The 18,882-nt window shown below is 44.2% G+C and overlaps 1 protein-coding gene across 2 annotated transcripts in view; it reads left to right on the forward strand.

The window, feature by feature from the left end:
* The window catches only part of atad2b (ATPase family AAA domain containing 2B), a 150,536-nt gene that overhangs the window by 32,840 nt on the left and 98,814 nt on the right, over positions 1 to 18,882 (forward strand). For both annotated transcript variants that reach the window (XM_036976043.2, XM_036976044.2), the window contains exons 17-22: positions 260 to 401; positions 769 to 955; positions 1,062 to 1,247; positions 12,256 to 12,391; positions 16,062 to 16,258; positions 16,515 to 16,674. In XM_036976043.2, coding sequence (XP_036831938.2) covers positions 260 to 401; positions 769 to 955; positions 1,062 to 1,247; positions 12,256 to 12,391; positions 16,062 to 16,258; positions 16,515 to 16,674 — 1,008 coding nt within the window. The remainder of the gene's footprint in view (positions 1 to 259; positions 402 to 768; positions 956 to 1,061; positions 1,248 to 12,255; positions 12,392 to 16,061; positions 16,259 to 16,514; positions 16,675 to 18,882) is intronic.

An 18,882-nucleotide genomic window follows, 5' to 3' on the forward strand; every position in this document is an offset into this window, starting at 1 on the left:
ATACTCACCAGACATGTCACCCATTGAGCAGGTTTGGGATGCTCTGGATCGACATATACAACAACGTGTTCCAGTTCCCGACAATATCCAGCAACTTCGCACAGCCATTGACGAGGAGTGGGACAACATTCCGCAGGCCTCAATCTACAGCCTGATCAACTCAATGCGAAGGAGTTTTCACATCTGGGTTTTCAGATTTATTTTTAGGTGGCACACAGTTTGTTTGACAGTATTTCCTCCTGACCTTCCTTCCTACTAGACATTGACAATCTGCTAGAGGAGGAGTTCAGTGAGGAGGAGACGGATGGAGCAGCTCCCTCCATCTACCACCTCCAGCCTGGATCCCCTAAGATGCACACACACCCCTCTACGGCACACACACCCTTCCTACACTTCACCACGTGAGTCTTGACTACACAACACACCTCTACCCCTAGCCACACACACCCCACTGTATCAGTGCATTTTAATGCCACCTTGTGGCCACAAGGAGAATGACATGAGCAAAGTCAAAGTTAAAACCATTAGTCATCCTTCAGTCCTGTCATCAATACAGGAGAGGGAAGATAAATGTTCTCTTAGATTCACATCAATCTACGAGGTACTTTATCAGATAATATGTTTAAAGATTTTGAAATATGATTATGCACATTATAGTCCTCTAACAATTTTTAGTTTAATCAATCAACTTGAGACTGATAGCCTATTTGGTAATGTTAGGACACATTTAAAAAAGAGAAGCTGATTCTCACTCTCTTCTCCCTCCAGATCAGCTCTCCACCAGCCCACGTCGTACCGGCCTCGCCTGCTGCTGGCGGGTCCCCCCGGCTCGGGACAGGGTTCTCACCTGGCCCCTGCTGTGTTACACCACCTGGACAAGCTGTCTGTCCACCGTCTAGACCTGCCCACACTCTACTCTGTCAGCGCCAAGACACCTGAGGAGTCCTGCGCTCAGGTAACACACAACCCTCTACATATATAAACACACACACACACTCATACAGATCGCAAATATGTATATCGCAAATGTATGATGTTTGGCTGTTGTGTGTGTCCGTCAGGTGTTCTGTGAGGCGCGTCGGAGCGTGCCCAGTGTGGTGTTCATGCCTCACATCTGTGATTGGTGGGATTCGGTTAGCGACACTGTAAAGAACACCTTTCTCTCTCTGCTCCAGGACGTCCCCTCTTTCACCCCCCTCCTCATCCTCGCCACCACAGACACCTGCTACACACAGCTACCGCAGGAGGTAGGCTAAACACACCAGGGTTTCTGTTAGCCGGTAATAGCCGGCTTTTAGCCGATTTTTAAAAAAATTAATAAAATTAAAAGCCGATAAATAAAATCTGGCACAAGCCAATTGCCCAGGAAAAAAATAAAATAAATCCCATTGCATAATTGAAAAGTACATTCCAAAAGAAAATGTGTGCTTGTTTTAAAATAGTTATGAAAATGTTAATGTTTTAATGTTTGCAGCTGAAATGGTTAAAGAGTGGTAGCATTTAAAATGTCTACCACTGTGTTCTTATTTTTGGTCTTTTGATCCATTTCGTTTTACGCTAATAACCACTGTTTATAGTTTACATGTTAAGAATGTGAAGTTATGACAGCCTGAACATGTGGAAGTTGGTTTGGGTTCTCTAGCTTGACCGGTTCAATAGTTACTGTTGGTGAGTTATTTAATGCTAATTTATGCAAATGTACATAGTTATAGTTGATAAAGGTTTTTAATAATTTGAAGTTAGTATAGCTTGAATACGAGCAAGTTGGTTTGGTGTCTTTAGCTTAAACGGTTTGCGTTGCTGTTGGTGAGTTGTTTTATGCTAATTTACATAATTTGATCAATATTTGAAAGAATTTAAGTTAGGATATCTTGAACATGTGGAAGTTGGTTTTGGGTTCTCTAGCTTGAACGGTTCAATAGTTACTGTTGGTGAGGAATAATATGCAAATGTATATAGTTATTAGGGATGTGACAATGGAAAACATTTGACTGTTTTAAACAGACTTAAAAAAAAAGTGATAATGCAGAATAATAGTCCTATTGCGTATGTATCACCGCTAGGGCCGGGCAATATAATTATGTCTACCGCGACCCTTTACAGAGAGACAACGCAGCTACAGTAGCATGTCAATAATTGATAACTTTTCAGACCATACTTTTTTTAAAGTACCGCATTAGAAGTGTCTACCTTTTCAGACAGTAGAATTCTGCTCCTGGTTATAGTGTTCTATTGTTTCCCTGACACTAACAAACGTCGCTGGCTGATGTCCTGCAGTGTTGTTTATGGTAGGGTAGCAATATTTGCTTTCTTTGTACTAAATGTCTCGGTAAGTTGTGATATTTAACAAACGTTACCATACTTTTTTAAAGAGGGGTCTGCGTGCAGGCAGCTTGCAGGCTAGGATTGATAGTTCTGGTCACCTAGTGATGGAAGTTACTTACTTTACAGACAAGTGAAATGAAAAAGGCCTAGCCTACCCTAACAGACAAATAACATTCCCAACATCAGTGCCCGACCTCACTAATGCTCTTGTGGCTGAATGGAAGCAAGTCCCCGGAGTAATGTACCAACATCTAGTGGAAAGCCTTCCCAGAAGAGTGGAGGCTGTTATAGCAGTAATGTACCAACATCTAGTGGAAAGCCTTCCCAGAAGAGTGGAGGCTGTTATAGCAGTAATGTACCGACATCTAGTGGAAAGCCTTCCCAGAAGAGTGGAGGCTGTTATAGCAGTAATGTACCGACATCTAGTGGAAAGCCTTCCCAGAAGAGTGGAGGCTGTTATAGCAGTAATGTACCAACATCTAGTGGAAAGCCTTCCCAGAAGAGTGGAGGCTGTTATAGCAGTAATGTACCGACATCTAGTGGAAAGCCTTCCCAGAAGAGTGGAGGCTGTTATAGCAGTAATGTACCAACATCTAGTGGAAAGCCTTCCCAGAAGAGTGGAGGCTGTTATAGCAGTAATGTACCAACATCTAGTGGAAAGCCTTCCCAGAAGAGTGGAGGCTGTTATAGCAGCAATGTTCCAACATGTAGTGGAAAGCCTTCCCAGAAGAGTGGAGGCTGTTATAGCAGTAATGTACCAACATCTAGTGGAAAGCCTTCCCAGAAGAGTGGAGGCTGTTATAGCAGTAATGTACCAACATCTAGTGGAAAGCCTTCCCAGAAGAGTGGAGGCTGTTATAGCAGTAATGTACCGACATCTAGTGGAAAGCCTTCCCAGAAGAGTGGAGGCTGTTATAGCAGTAATGTACCAACATCTAGTGGAAAGCCTTCCCAGAAGAGTGGAGGCTGTTATAGCAGCAATGTTCCAACATCTAGTGGAAAGCCTTCCCAGAAGAGTGGAGGCTGTTATAGCAGCAATGTTCCAACATCTAGTGGAAAGCCTTCCCAGAAGAGTGGAGGCTGTTATAGCAGCAATGTTCCAACATCTAGCGGAAAGCCTTCCCAGAAAAGTGGAGGCTGTTATAGCAGCAAAGGGGGGGACCAACTCCATATTAATGCCCATGATTTTGGAGTGAGATGTTCGATGAACACGTGTCCACATACTTCTGGTCATGTAGTGTATCTAATGAATAGAAGATATTAAAAGTTAAAGGAGAAGGATTTAAAATTGTTTGTTCAAGAAGTATACATATCAAATCCTTTTACAAGCAATCTAAACCGGGGAAGTCTGAACATCTCAACGTTGGTTTGGAGTTGATCGTTTAAACGGTGAAAGTCTGGGCCTTTTTTTGCCATTTTTAAATGAGTTATGTTTATCACACGCGCACAGCATACAGATACAGAACCTGTAAGCGAAACATCTGTCAGACGGTGTGAGAGCTACTGCTACGGTTCTGTAACAGTTTAGTAGTTGCTGCTGGAGTGAGACGTGCTTTTATAAGCCCAATCATTGCGTAGCAATTCTAAATGCAATAGCGTCTTAAAGTTTTCTTTGAAGGCCACAATTTGAAAATAGCTATTTTTATTTTTCAACTGGTAATTTGAAACATGCTTCCCATTCGCCATTCAAGTGCATATAGGCTTCAGCGCGTCACACAGCGCGTCACACACCGCGTCACACACCGCGTCACACACCACGTCACACACCACGTCACACACCACGTCACACACCACGTCACACACCACGTCACACACCACGTCACACACCACGTCACACACCACGTCACACACCACGTCACACACCACGTCACACACCACGTCACACACCACGTCACACACCACGTCACACACCACGTCACACACCACGTCACAGCACGTCACAGCACGTCACAGCACGTCACAGCACGTCACAGCACGTCACAGCACGTCACAGCACGTCACAGCACGTCACAGCACGTCACACACCACGTCACAGCACGTCACACCACGTCACAGCACGTCACACACCACGTCACAGCACGTCACACCACTGCACTGGCCTGGAGGCAATAAGCATTTTGAAGACATATACTTGATTATTTGAAACCTGAACGTTTCCCTTCATATTGTGAGGCATGTCTTACCTTGCTTCAAAGTAGCCTAGCCAAATATCCAACCAATTATTTTATAAACACTTCCATTTGCAATTTGAAACCAGTAGGCCTAGCCTATTTCTTTCATTGTCCAGTAGCCAAAGGCACAACCCTAGTCATTAGCAAGTCGTATTAGTTGTTGCATCTTTAGCTCTCCCCTCTTTCTAGATTTAATGGATATTTTGATCTCTGTCACTGGCATGTGCAGTGTGCTTTTGACAATGCTGTTTTCCTGCTAATTGCATTACGGACCAACATTTGCATTGTGTGCATTGCTGTGCTTATAATGTGAAGAAATAATTTATCATTTTAAGCTAAACATTTATGTTGCATCAGCTTCATTGCTTTAAAAAAAAAATGTGTGTGTGTAAAATATGTCCTGGAGTCTGTTTCAAATAGTCAATTTCTTATTCGCCCAAAACGACAAGCTAACCAATAGAATACTATGGGGATGGTTGATTGACTTGGGCTAGTGATTTTGCTCTTCGTTACCCATGTTGTTGGCTGAGGAAAAGTAAATGCAGTTTTTCTAACATCTTCAAAGTGCGCATCGGAATTTGCTAAGAAAGATGCACATCGTTACATCCTCAAGTTGCATGCTCTGTTAAGATGAATTACCATAATCTAAATGTGATTTCTGTCATTCTGAGCACTGTGGGTGGACGCCCTAATCAGGTTACGCACCCAATGGGTCAGAAACATTTCCAAAATGTCCGTTAAATTAAAATACTGCTCGGCACCACATTGTTCCTTGCACACACACATATACACACACTTAGTGTTCATCATATTTTCACTTCACCACTCGCTTTCCCCCAATCTCGTTATCTCCGTCTCTCTGTCATCCTGTTTTCTCTGCTACCGCACGGCAAGCGGTACTGGAGCGCCAAGTTTAGGACCAAAAGGCTCCTCAACAGCTTCTACCCCCAAACCATTAGACTGCCGAACAATTCATATAATCGCCACCAGACAATTTACATTCACTCATGAGAGAGAGATCTTCTTGCTAGTCAAACAACAAAAGGATATATACAGTTAAAGTCGGAAGTTTACATACACCTTAGCCAAATACATTTAAACTCAGTTTTTCACAATTCCTGACATTTGATTCTTGTTAAGATTCCCTGTCTTCAGTCAGTTACATGCTGACCAGACTGGACACGTCGCAAACTAAATGTAGAAATCGATGTTCTTCAGTTACTGCACCCACACTGCTCGTGCCAACGAGCGTCTGCTGCGCCAAGGGATAAAATAGAAGTCCTTTCTATTTCTGACGCAGATCGCGCTGAAAGTCCTGCCTCTCCCATCTCCTCATTGGTTTATAGAAGCAGGTACCCATGTGCCATCTCCTCATTGGTTATACCCAGGTGGGTGATTGAAAGACGAAATGCTTTGCCGGTTGTCGTGGTAAAAATGTAGATGCCAATCACAATATACATTCAAAGATGAAAAAGCCTGGAAGGAGGAGAGATGACTAGAAACAATTCGTTTGGCCGTTTTATGTGTGGATTAATTGTCGGAGTAGAGGACCTTGTGCATTTCAGGTAAAATAACAACTCAATGTTTATATCCCAGGACAAATTAGCTAGAAACAGCAAGCTAGCTAAATAGGACACATTAGCTAGCAAGTGCAAGCTAACTAGATAAATTGCCATACATGTTCAATGCTTTTTGACCTGTCCCCAAATTAATGTCATTGGTTCAGAGTTTGTTTTGTTATTTTAACCTGCGTGTTGTGATCGCGTTTGGTGTAGGGTGACAAAATAAATGTATGCTCGATGGCGAACGTGTGCACCCGGTTTCGGTTCGGTTTTAGGATTACCACTTCATTTTAAGAATGTGAAATGTCAGAATAATAGTAGAGAGAATGATTTAGTTCAGCTTTTATTTCTTTCATCACATTCCCAGTGGGTCAGAAGTTTACATACACTCAATTATTATTTGGTAGCATTGCCTTTAAATTGTTTAACTTGGATCAAACGTTTTGAGTAACCTTCCACAAGCTTCCCACAATAAGTTGGGTGAATGTTGGCCCATTCCTCCTGACAGAGCTGGTGTAACTGAGTCAGGTTTGTAGGCCTCCTTGCTCACACACACCTTTTCAGCTCTGCCCACAAATTTTCTATAGGATTGAGGTCAGGGCTTTGTGATGGCCACTCCAATACCTTGACTTTGTTGTTGTCCTTAAGCCATTTTGCCACAACTTTGGAAGTACGCTTGGGATCATTGTACATTTGGAAGACCCATTTGTGACCAAGCTTTAACTTCCTGACTGATGTCTTGAGATGTTGCTTCAATATATCCACATTTTCCTGCCTCATGATGCTATCTATTTTGTGAAGTGCACCAGTCCCCCCTGCAGCAAAGCACCCCCACAACATGATGCTGCCACCCCCGTGCTTCACGGTTGGGATGGTGTTCTTCAGGTTGCAAGCCTCCCCCTTTTTCCTCCAAACAAAGTGATGGTTATTATTGCCAAACAGTTCTATTTTTGTTTCATCAGACCAGAGGACATTTCTCCAAAAAGTATAGTCTTTGTCCCCATGTGTAGTTGTAAACCGTAGTCTGGCTTTTTTAATTGCGTTTCTGGAGCAGTGGCTTCTTCCTTGCTGAGCGGACTTTCAGGTTATGTCAATATAGGACTCGTTCTACTGTGGATATAGATACTTTTATACCCGTTTCCTCCAGCATCTTCACAAGGTCCTTTACTGTTGTTTTAGGATTGATTTGCACTTTTCGTTCTTCTCTAGGAGACAGAACGCATCTCCTTCCTGAGTGGTATGACGGCTGTGTGGTCCCATGGTGTTTATACTTGCGTACTATTGTTAGTACAGATGAACGTGTTACCTTCAGGCGTTTGGATGAACCAGACTTGTGGAGGTCTAAAAAAAATTTCTGGGGTCTTGGCTGATTTCTTTTGATTTTCCCATGATGTCAAGCAAAGAGGCACTGAGTTTGAAGGTAGGCCTTGAAATACATCTACAGGTACACCTCCAATTGACTCAAATGTCAATTAGCCTATCAAAAGCCATGCTATAATTTTCTGTAATTGTCCAAGCTGTTTAAAGGCACAGTCAACTTAGTGTTTGTAAAGTTCTGACCCACTGGAATTGTGATTAAGTGGAATAATTTGTCTGTAAACAATTGTTGGAAAAAGTACTTGTCATGCACAAAGTATGTCCTAACCGACTTGCCAAAACTATAGTTTGTTAAGAAGAAATTTGTGTAGTGGTTAAAAAATGAGTTTTAATGATTCCAACCTGAGTTTATGTAAACTTCCAACTTCAACTGTATGTATATAATTACATCTGGGGGTTGGCAGCTCAAAGCTTCACCCCTTGGTACATGCTGTCTAGAGCTCTCAGCAGTTGGCCCTACATGCCCTCCTGCTCTACGCGGGGTGTTGCAGGGGGAAGTGTTTGTCTCACTATGGTCGACTCATTAGCATTGGGGGAACCTGGTCTGTTGGATAGATGGGTTTTCTATCTGTCTCTGGTTTCCTCCTATTCTCTCACTCTTCCTCACTCACTCACATAAAACCTGTAACTAACCATTGGGGGGACCACACAACTGGTATTTTTTTGTCGGGGTCGCGATTGCAGTGGGGACAATAAAAACAAAAAATGAGTATGGTTTGGGACAATATACATACGTTTTGGGAAAGGCACTTTGGAAAAAACTACTTGACTAAATCTATTTGTTTCTCTTAATTTTGATAAGAGAGATGAACATGTAATTCATTTAAGGTTATTTGTTGATGTAAAAATCTAAATGTACTGATTTTAGATTTGGGTTAGGGTGTGTGTCTGTCTGTGTGTCTGTCTGGTTGGTTGGTACAGATGAGGTCTGCTGAAGTTTGAAATTTAGTCTGTCCTTCCATGGGGTATGTTCTGGCACACATTGGTGACAGCTATCCTCACAGCACTTCTCTTTGACAGGGGTTTTTGTCCCTACACAACACCACCACCACTCTTACAGTACCAGTCTGGAAGAGGGAGAGTGTGATGGGCAGGGAGAGTGCAACAGAGGGGGAAGGCAGGTGGTCCCAGCTGCCAGTCTCCCCAGCACATGTCTGGAATCCATACCCACGTAAACAGCATCTGGGCTGCAGCTAGGCGTAGGACTGGATGAGTTGGTGATGGTTGTTTCTGGGGGTGGGTAGTTAGGGGCTGGGTGGGGTGTCTGAGGCTGAAAGAGTGCCTTAAAGCTAGGATAGAGGTGGGTAAGTGTGCAGGTAGTGGGAGAAGGTTGGAGGTTAAAGGAGCTTGTAGGGGATCTTTGTGCCTGATCAGAGTGACTCATTGCTGGGCTTCAGAGGCAGAGCGAGTTCCAGTGTGTGGTCTGTCAGCGTTGTCACACTTCCGTAGAATCATCCATGTCCCCAACACACACACACACACACACACACACACACACACACTAGTCCCCCACCCTGAGCTGGCAGGAGTATGCAGTAGTGTGGATGTGTGTGTTCAAAACCCATGAACAGCAGGCACAGCCAATACAAGAATGGTGGCAACACCATTGATTTAAACTCGTGTTTTAAACCATTCAATGAGCTGCAGCTGCTTCTGAAGTACAGAATGTATCTGTCTTTATTGTAAAGGCTGGAGAGACACCCATAGATCTCAGCTGTCATTGAAAACAATGGCAACAGAGACACGCACACTATTTTAGTCTCTTTGTTTGAAGCCTTTAGTTTAGAAGGCATGAAGGGTGAAACCAAGAGTCAATTTTGGGTTCTTAGAAAACAATGAATACTGGATTGGGGAGAGGGTTTTTTGTTTAGATGGGATACGGTTTATGTCAGAATAGACTTTTCGTAGCAGGTTCGGAGAACTTACGCAGCAACTTAGGAGAATAAGGTTAGGAAAAGGGTTAGGGTTAGCTAAAATGTTTAATTCTACTTTGTCACTTTGACAAGCTGTATCCCGACTAGTAATGAGAGGGGAAGATAATCCCCCTCCGTTTTTCTGCTTGTCTTTTAGCTGGTGCTGAGGCCATAATCAAGCTGCAATTCAATGGAACATTTGAACACAGAAACGCGCCCACACACTCCACGATACCTAATCAATTCCTCTCCAACTGTATTGTTCATTTCTCTTTTTAAAATGTGTTTATCGATCAATTCATGTCTCTCTTGAGTGGCAGCTCTGTCTTGTTCACTACAGAAAAGGGGTGGAGGGGGAGAGAAGTGAGCGGGGAGAGAGCTGGAGGAGCAGAGGGGGAGAGAGCTGGAGGAGCAGAGGGAGAGAGAGAGAGCATTTTTTTATTTTAGCAGACCAAAGGAATTGTTATTCTTCCAGAGCAGCAGAGGCTTGGCTGCTGTGTGCCACTGATCCTCAGCCAGGTAGACCTCTTCTCTCTCTCCATCCCTCCTCTGTTCATCCCTTTCTCCTCTCTCCCTCCACACATCCCTGCGTACTCCACGGCCTTCCTTGGGCAGGCTGGAGTAAAATCATTACCTTGTGTGTTCTGCAGACAGAAGCTCCCCTACTGTCTTTCTCCCTAACACACCTCTGTCCATCCCTTTCTCTCTACCTCCCTCTTCCTTTCTCTTCCATCCCTCACTTTCTCCATCCCCCACCAAGGAGTCTCTGGCCAAGAGATGGGGAAAGAAAGGAGAAGAGGGAGAGAGAAAGAGAAAACAAACTTGTCAAAGAGAAAGAAAGAGGGAATGAATCTGAGAGACAGGGAAGATATGTTAGGAGGTGAACAGCAGGCTGTGGAATAGAAGCTGTGTAAGCCCACCCTCTCAGGGTGTTCTGCACAGTGATTGGATGTCAAGCTCTTTAAAACACATTCTCGACATGGAAGTCTAGGGTTGTGTACTATACTGTCGGTTAACTAATTCCTGAAGACTCATTAACGCCTAGGCTTTAGATCAGTTGGCTGACTGGCTTTCAACACCAGGTTGGTAACTTAAGCTGACCACTGAAGGGTCATTACCTTTTGGCCCAGTAGTTGTCTGTCTGTACTGTTAGTCTTGTTGAGTCAGTATATTTACTAATCTTCCCAAACCCACTATGAAGTACTAGTACAAAGAATTTGATTTCTCCTAAAGCCTCTGATCCCAACTCATGAATACTGCATTCCTAAAAACAACACATCTTCTGATGGGTTGACTGAGACATGTACACACCAATGGAGCCGGGATGTGGGCTTCTCTCTCTAACTACCTACTCAACATTCAACTCCAGGTAACAGACAGAAGGTTGAAGACTAAAATGGACAAGTTAGGACAACTTGAATAAAGCATAAAACATGAAGTTGTTGCCCTGATGCCAGTTAGTATAAGCATTAACAAACACTAGACATTGACTTAAACTAGCTGAAGCAGAACCAGACAGAAACTAAAAGCACACAGCAAAAGTGTTTTACAAGACAAGTCCAGGGCCCGGTTTCCCCAAAAGCATCTTAAGGCGAAGTTCATTGTTAGAACCTTCGTAGGAACATAGTTAAATCTCCAAGCTGTTTCCCAAAACCATCGTTATTAACGTTGCACTAGAAAACATTCGGAATCTAACGCCTGCCTCAGACCACTCGTAGAACATCTAAGTGGGTCGTTAGATATTTGTTTTGTCCTCCTTGTCACTTTATACACACAGAATTGTGTGAGAATATCTCTGTTACAGAGAATCTCTCTGTAACTGCCAATAACTTGAGAACGAAGTGGACTACAAATACAATGTTGCCCATGTCTTTGCAATTGATATCAACAAGCAACATATAAAAAAGATGCTTCAAATTAGAATTGAGATTACTGCATTAAAATATAAACAGAAGGCTATAGGCCTATTTCAATCATATTGAAGACATTTGATGTTCAATCAATTGATTTCTATGTTGCTACTTGCAGGCTACTGTCTGTAATTTTTGTTAAATATAACATGAGCAATGATGTGCCAAATTGGTGATTTAGTGCATTTTTTATTGGGTAAGCAATAGATTTTTTCTATTTATTTATTTATTTTTTAAATACATTTTACCCCCTTTTCTCCCAAATTTTCGTGGTATCCAATTGTTTTTTTAGTAGCTACTATCTTGTCTCATCGCTACAACTCCCGTACGGGCTCGGGAGAGACGAAGATTGAACTTGTCTAACACACACCCACCCACCCGTGGTCTTGTTGTAGCAGCTAGACAGACTGACAAGCTAACATTGACGGTCAATATCAAAAACCCCATCGATCCTCTTCATGGAACACATCTTTGTGTTTATCCTTTATCTGAAATTCAGCGTTTCTCATTGTGGCATAATATTGATGTTTGCTCCATCCCGGCTTTGTGTAGCTCCTTTGGGAACCGCTAATTTAATCTTTGAGCTTTGAAAAGTAAAGTTGTAGAAAGTGAGTGGCTCAACAGTAACAAGGCAACAGGTGGTGAATGAAGCAGGATCATATATTACTGTGATATTATTTTACAGATAAAGAGAAGAACCCACACATTGCTATGTACAGTACGTGCTCCCAACTTAAGTTTATGACAGCGTGGGCAAGCTTTTGTTTAATGGGTTGGAGGCACTGTCCTACCACCTTTTATTCATTCATCATCTGTCTTCTGTTACTGACCTTGACACTTCAAAACAATTGTCTTCAATATTACATTGGCTTTTCCCTCAACACCAAGTCTGGACAAATCCAATACAAATATTCTGATCCCATACACCAGGCACAAATCCATTGGATATAGTGGAACTGAGCTGTTTCTACAGTGGAGATGTTGTTGTCTCTCCCAGGTGAAGTTGATGTTCCAGAGGACGTACGGAGAGGTGGTCAGTCTGTCTCCACCTGGAGAGGAGGACAGACGAAGGTTCTTCACTGACCTGCTACTGGTACAGGCTGCTAGAGCATCGCTACCCAGGAGACATACAGGTACTATGCATTCACACACGCAGAGACTTACAGGTTATTACACACACACACACACACACACACACCAGGGTTGGGTCAATTCCATTTAAATTCTAGTTATTTCCCAAAGTCAACCAAATTGGAATGTGAATTTCAGTGTACCTTCTGAATCTTTCATCTTGTCTTTCCGTTTCCTCTCTCCTGACGCACACATTGCTCAAACCACTGTACAGCTAAATTTCTCTTTGTGCTCTTGAGTCCTTTAATTTTTCCTTCACGTGGAAAATATACATTCTATGGCCTAGTAAGAATGTAACAGGAGGGCTGACTAGTCGTAACAGCACCTGTAGTACTCCCATCTCTCTCACATCTCCCTCTACGACACTCCCCAACCTCCCCTACCATTAACATCCCTATACTCTCCTCCAGCCTCCCTTTTTGTCCTCTGTTCCTTCTCAGTTTAAAAGAGTTGTACACCGTGGCTTTCAAATGGAAATAAAGCAGCGCCGATCGCAGCATCCTCATTGATGCAAAGCAGGGGTCCCACACGTACAAACACACACTTACCCACACGCTTGACGTTCTCTTAACCAGCTTCACCTGGAATGTTTTTTTCCTACAGTCTTGAAGCAGTTCCCACATGCTGAGCACTTGTTGGCTGCTTTTCCTTCTCTGCAGTCTGACTCTTTGCCTTGATGACAGCTTTGCACACTCTTGGCATTCTCTGAACCAGCTTTATGAGGTAGTTATCTGGAATGCATTTCAGTTAACAGGTGTGCCTTGTTAAAAGTTAATTTGTGGAATTCCTTTCCTTAATGCGTTTCAGCCAATCAATTGTGTTGTGACAAGGTAGGGGGGGGGGATACAGAAGATAGCCCTATTTGGTAAAAGACCAAGTCCATATTATGGAAAGAACAGCTCAAATAAGCGAAGAGAAACAACAGTCCATCATTACTTTAAGACATGAAGGTAATTCAATACGGAAAATTTCAGAAACTTTGAAAGTTTCTTCAAGTGCAGTCGCAAAAACCATCAAGTGCTATGATGAAACTGGCTCTCATGAGGACCGCCACACGAAAGGAAAACCCAGACTTACCTCTGCTGCAGAGGATATGTTCATTAGAGTTGAATTGCAGCCCAAATAAATGATTCAGAGTTCAAGTAACAGACACATCTCAACGTTTCAGAGGAGCTGTTCAGAGGAGACTGCGTGAATCAGACCTTCATGGTCGAATTGCTGCAAAGAAACCACTATTGAGATGGTTTAGAATGAGACGGACTGCACAGTGAAGGAAAAGCAGCCAACAAGTGCTCAGCATATGTGTGAACTCCAAGACTATTTGAAAAGCATTCCAGGTGAAGCTGGTTGAGAGAATGCCAAGAGTGTGCAAAGCCGCCAAGCAAAGGGTGGCTACTTTTTTTGTTACTAAAAGTAGCAACATAGTTTTGATGTTTTCACTATTCTACTATATATATACACCACTCAAAAAAATAAAGGGAACACTTAAACCACACAATGTAACTCCAAGTCAATCACACTTCTGTGAAATCAAACTGTCCACTTAGGAAGCAACACTGATTGACAATACATTTCACATGCTGTTGTGCAAATGGAATAGACAACAGGTGGAAATTATAGGCAATTAGCAAGACACCCCCAATAAAGGAGTGGTTCTGCAGGTGGTGACCACAAACCACTTCTCAGTTCCTATGCTTCCTGGCTGATGTTTTGGTCACTTTTGAATGCTGGCGGAGCTTTCACTCTAGTGGTAGCAGGAGACGGAGTCTACAACCCACACAAGTGGCTCAGGTAGTACAGCTCATCCAGGATGGCACATCAATGCGAGCTGTGGCAAGAAGGTTTGCTGTGTCTGTCAGCGTAGTTTCCAGAGCATGGAGGCGCTACCAGGAGACAGGCCAGTACATCAGGAGACGTGGAGGAGGCCGTAGGAGGGCAACAACCCAGCAGCAGGACCGCACTGCCAGAGCCCTGCAAAATGACCTCCAGCAAGCCACAAATGTACATGTGTCTGCTCAAACGGTCAGAAACCGACACCATGAGGGTGGTATGAGGGCCCAACATCCACAGGTGGGGGTTGTGCTTACAGCCCAACACCGTGCAGGACGTTTGGCATTTGCCAGAGGACACCAAGATTGGCTAATTCGCCACTGTGCTCTTCACAGATGAAAGCAGGTTCACACTGAGCACGTGACAGACGTGACAGTCTGGAGACGCCGTGGAGAACGTTCTGCTGCCTGCAACATCCTCCAGCATGACCGGTTTGGCGGTGGGTCATTCATGGTGTGGGGTGGCATTTCTTTGGGGGGCCGCACAGCCCTCCATGTGCTCGCCAGAGGTAGCCTGACTGCCATTAGGTACCGAGATGAGATGCTCAGACCCCTTGTGAGACCATATGCTGGTGCGGTTGGCCCTGGGTTCCTCCTAATGCAAAACAATGCTAAACCTCATGTGGCTGGAGTGTGTCAGCAGTTCCTGCAAGAGGAAGGCATTGATGCTATGGACTGGCCCACCCGTTCCCCAGACCTGAATCCAATTGAGCATATCTGGGACATCATGTCTCGCTCCATCCACCAACGCCACGTTGCCCCACAGACTGTCCAGGAGTTGGCGGATGCTTTAGTCCAGGTCTGGGAGGAGATCCCTCAGGAGACCATCCGCCACCTCATCTCGAGCATGCCCAGGCGTAGTAGGGAGGTCATACAGGTTACGTGGAGGCCACACACACTACTGAGCCTCATTTTGACTTGTTGTAAGGACATTACATCAAATTTGGATCAGCCTGTAGTGTGGTTTTTCACTTTTATTTTGAGTGTGACTCCAAATCCAGACCTCCATGGGTTGATAATTTTGATTTCCATTGATAATTTTTGCGAGATTTGTGTTGTAAGCACATTCAACTATGTAAAGAAAAAAGTATTTAATAAGAATTTCATTCATTCAGATCTAGGATGTGTTAGTTTAGTGTTCCCTTTATTTTTTTGAGCAGTGTATGTGTATATAAAGCCAAAGAAGTAGTCACCCTTTGCCTTGAAAGTTATAGTAAAAATAAAGAAACCCTTGAATTAGTAGGTGTTCTAAAAACGTGTGTGTGTGAGGTCCCCACTCTGTGCTCTCCGGGGGTTCCCCCTGAATAAAACAGCAGCCCTACTTCCATCAGGAGCTGCTTGTAGAAGTGTGAGGGAGACTGGGGAGAAACAAGGGGAGAGAGGGAGCCCGCTATAAACCCAGCACTATTACCCATAATTACATTCACAGTTGATCGTTAGTAAGCAGGACGGAAGATGATGCTAATGCTAAAGTGAAGCAGGACTATCACTGCCTGAGGCGAAGAGGGTGAGGCCGGGTAGGATTTTCAGTTTCAGAATGGCAGACAACTGCCATATTGTTGTCCAATCCTTCTCCTTTTCCCACTCTTCCTTCCCAATCATTTCACATCTACAGGGGTTAGAGGTTGATTTGGAATTCATCACATTTATCACTCTGTGGGCCAGAGACTTGGTGGTTCAGGGTGGTTGCTGATGGGATGATGATGTGTTTAGAAAGAAATCAATGCTGTGTTCCCCCCTCGCCTCTGTGTCTCACCTCAGCTTTCCCCCATGGATCAGCTGAGAGTAGAAGATCTGAAGGGGGACCCACTCTCTAACCCCCCCCCCCCCCCCCTCTCTCTAGCTCTGCAGTGTGAGGAGGTGCTACCGGTAGCAGAGACCCTGGACGCCAGGGTTCTCTCCCCCGAGGAGCAGCGTCGTCTGGCTGACCAGGAGGAGAACACTCTGAGAGAGCTGCGTCTGTTCCTCAGGGACGTCACCAGGCGCCTTGCCGTAGACAAACGCTTCAACATCTTCAGCAAACCTGTCGACATTGAGGAGGTGGGCAACAACACATAGATGGCTTGTTGTTGTAGATATGGTAGCATAACTCAGTAGATAGTAATAGAAAGATGGGCGTGTGCCACCCTAGGAAAGTTGCTTTTTGAATTGAGTCCTTTCTGCCCCTCTCACCTCTTGTCTCCATTTGAGTGTTGCACTGATTGTAGTGAATTGACACTGCTGAACCAATTTCTCTTTTGATTTAAATGGAGTCAATAGCACCACTTTAAATTGTGAGGACTGTGACTCCTTTTAGGTGTCAGACTACCTGGAGGTGATCCGTCAGCCCATGGATCTGTCTACTGTCATGACAAAGATAGACACCCATAAATACCTGACGGCTAATGACTTCCTGGTGGACATAGACCTGATCTGCAGCAATGCCCTGGAGTACAACCCTGACAAGGACCCCTCAGGTACACATGGAGGGATTAAGGTTTTGGCTATGCCCTACTTGCACCCTATTCCCTTCATAGTGCACTACTTTTGACCAGGGCCCTATAGGCTCTGGTCAAAAGTAATGCACTATGAAGGGAATAGGGTGCCATTTGGGACCCATATTGTTTGTAGCTTGTAGCTAGCTTGTAGATCCAGGGATGTGAGGACTTGTAGATCCAGGGATGTGCCTAGCTTGTAGATCCAGGGATGTGCCTAGCTTGTAGATCCAGGGATGTGCCTAGCTTGTAGATCCAGGGATGTGCCTAGCTTGTAGATCCAGGGATGTGCCTAGCTTGTAGATCCAGGGATGTGCCTAGCTTGTAGATCCAGGGATGTGCCTAGCTTGTAGATCCAGGGATGTGAGGACTTGTAGATCCAGGGATGTGCCTAGCTTGTAGATCACACCGGGGATGTGCCTAGCTTGTAGATCACACCGGGGATGTGCCTAGCTTGTAGATCACACCGGGGATGTGCCTAGCTTGTAGATCACACCGGGGATGTGCCTAGCTTGTAGATCACACCGGGGATGTGCCTAGCTGGTAGATCACACCGGGGATGTGCCTAGCTGGTAGATCACACCAGGGATGTGCCTAGCTTGTAGATCACACCAGGGATGTGCCTAGCTTGTAGATCCAACCGGGGATGTGCCTAGCTTGTAGATCCAACCAGGGATGTGCCTAGCTTGTAGATCCAACCGGGGATGTGCCTAGCTTGTAGATCCAACCGGGGATGTGCCTAGCTTGTAGATCCAACCGGGGATGTGCCTAGCTTGTAGATCCAACCGGGGATGTGCCTAGCTTGTAGATCCAACCGGGGATGTGCCTAGCTTGTCAGTTTCTCAGACTTACGTTATTAGTACGCTGCAGCTATGCAACATAGTGGCATGCAAGGCTTATCTAGTGAAGACTAGCTCTGTCTTGTCTCTAACCAACCTAAACATTGTTTAGTCACAGTCACACACCAACAATTATCAGTACTATCTTCTGCTGCTGTTTCCATTCACTTAACACTTTACCCATGTACGATGACACAGGAGAATTTAAATCCCAGCTATTCATCTGATACATTTGACTGTGACAAAAGTAATTAGATGTAGTAGATATGAGTCTTATTCATTATGATTTATGAAAGTGCTCCAAGGCAGTGACAACTTGGAATTGGTTTTCTTTCGTCACTCAACTTGAAATCATATGCACAGTGTGACAGAACCCCCTAAAACGATCATCGCCCCAGCTTAGTATCTCTGCTGTTTCTCTCTGCAAAGCTGCATCTGCATGAGAATGTGTTTTTGTTTCTCAGTGGCCCATTTCAATCCATTTTTATCTCAACCTCATCCTCTGCACCACTGTTACTGCCAGTGTAGCCAGATAAAAGGAAAAAGCACTTCACACACTACACTACATTACTACCCACACACCCTGAGAAGCAGGGGCCATGTGCACACAGTCTCACACACACAATCCCACACAGTTGAAGACTTGCGAAAAAAGTATTGTCAAATCAATTAAAATAGCATACATTATTTAAACACGCGGGCTGTGTTGGTGCTTACGTGAAAGTAAAAGTTGTATGTATGGATTCAGGCTTATGAATAATTCCCACGCTGTGGGAAAAACTGAAGTTCCCTCTGTGTCTGTCACTATTGGAATAACTATGCTGTGGCAATAATTGAAAGCCATAGCGATGGAAGCCTAGAGACTGAGGACCCGACAACCAATCAATTCAAATGAATCTCCCTGGGATACTGTAAATCTGTGCGCCCACTAAACCAAAGAAGGTCATTTCTAACGGCTTGCTACTCAGTTAAATGTAGATTTACTTGCGCGTGCGCGCGCACACACACACACACACACACACACACACACACACACACACACACACACACACACGGCAGGTAGCCAAGTGGTTAGTGTTGGGCCAGTAACCGAAAGGCAGGTGGAGAGCCCCTGTCATTTGTTTAAATGCAGTGGCCACAAAGGATGCACTAAAGGGGAAAATGCAATTAAGGAGTTTTAATAAGTAAGCCCAGTACGAGACTCCATCCTCTAGTGTCCCTGGGAATAGAGTCCAGCCCAGTGCAATCACATTTGATCATGTTGGAATTTTCTCAGACTTGATGGCTTTTTGAAACACACCTATATACACTACTTCACCAAAGTATGTGGACACCCTTTTCAAATCAGTGG

Source organism: Oncorhynchus mykiss, chromosome 4, assembly GCF_057628025.1.
Source record: "Oncorhynchus mykiss isolate SJ-2025 chromosome 4, ASM5762802v1, whole genome shotgun sequence".
Classification (NCBI taxonomy): domain Eukaryota; kingdom Metazoa; phylum Chordata; class Actinopteri; order Salmoniformes; family Salmonidae; genus Oncorhynchus; species Oncorhynchus mykiss.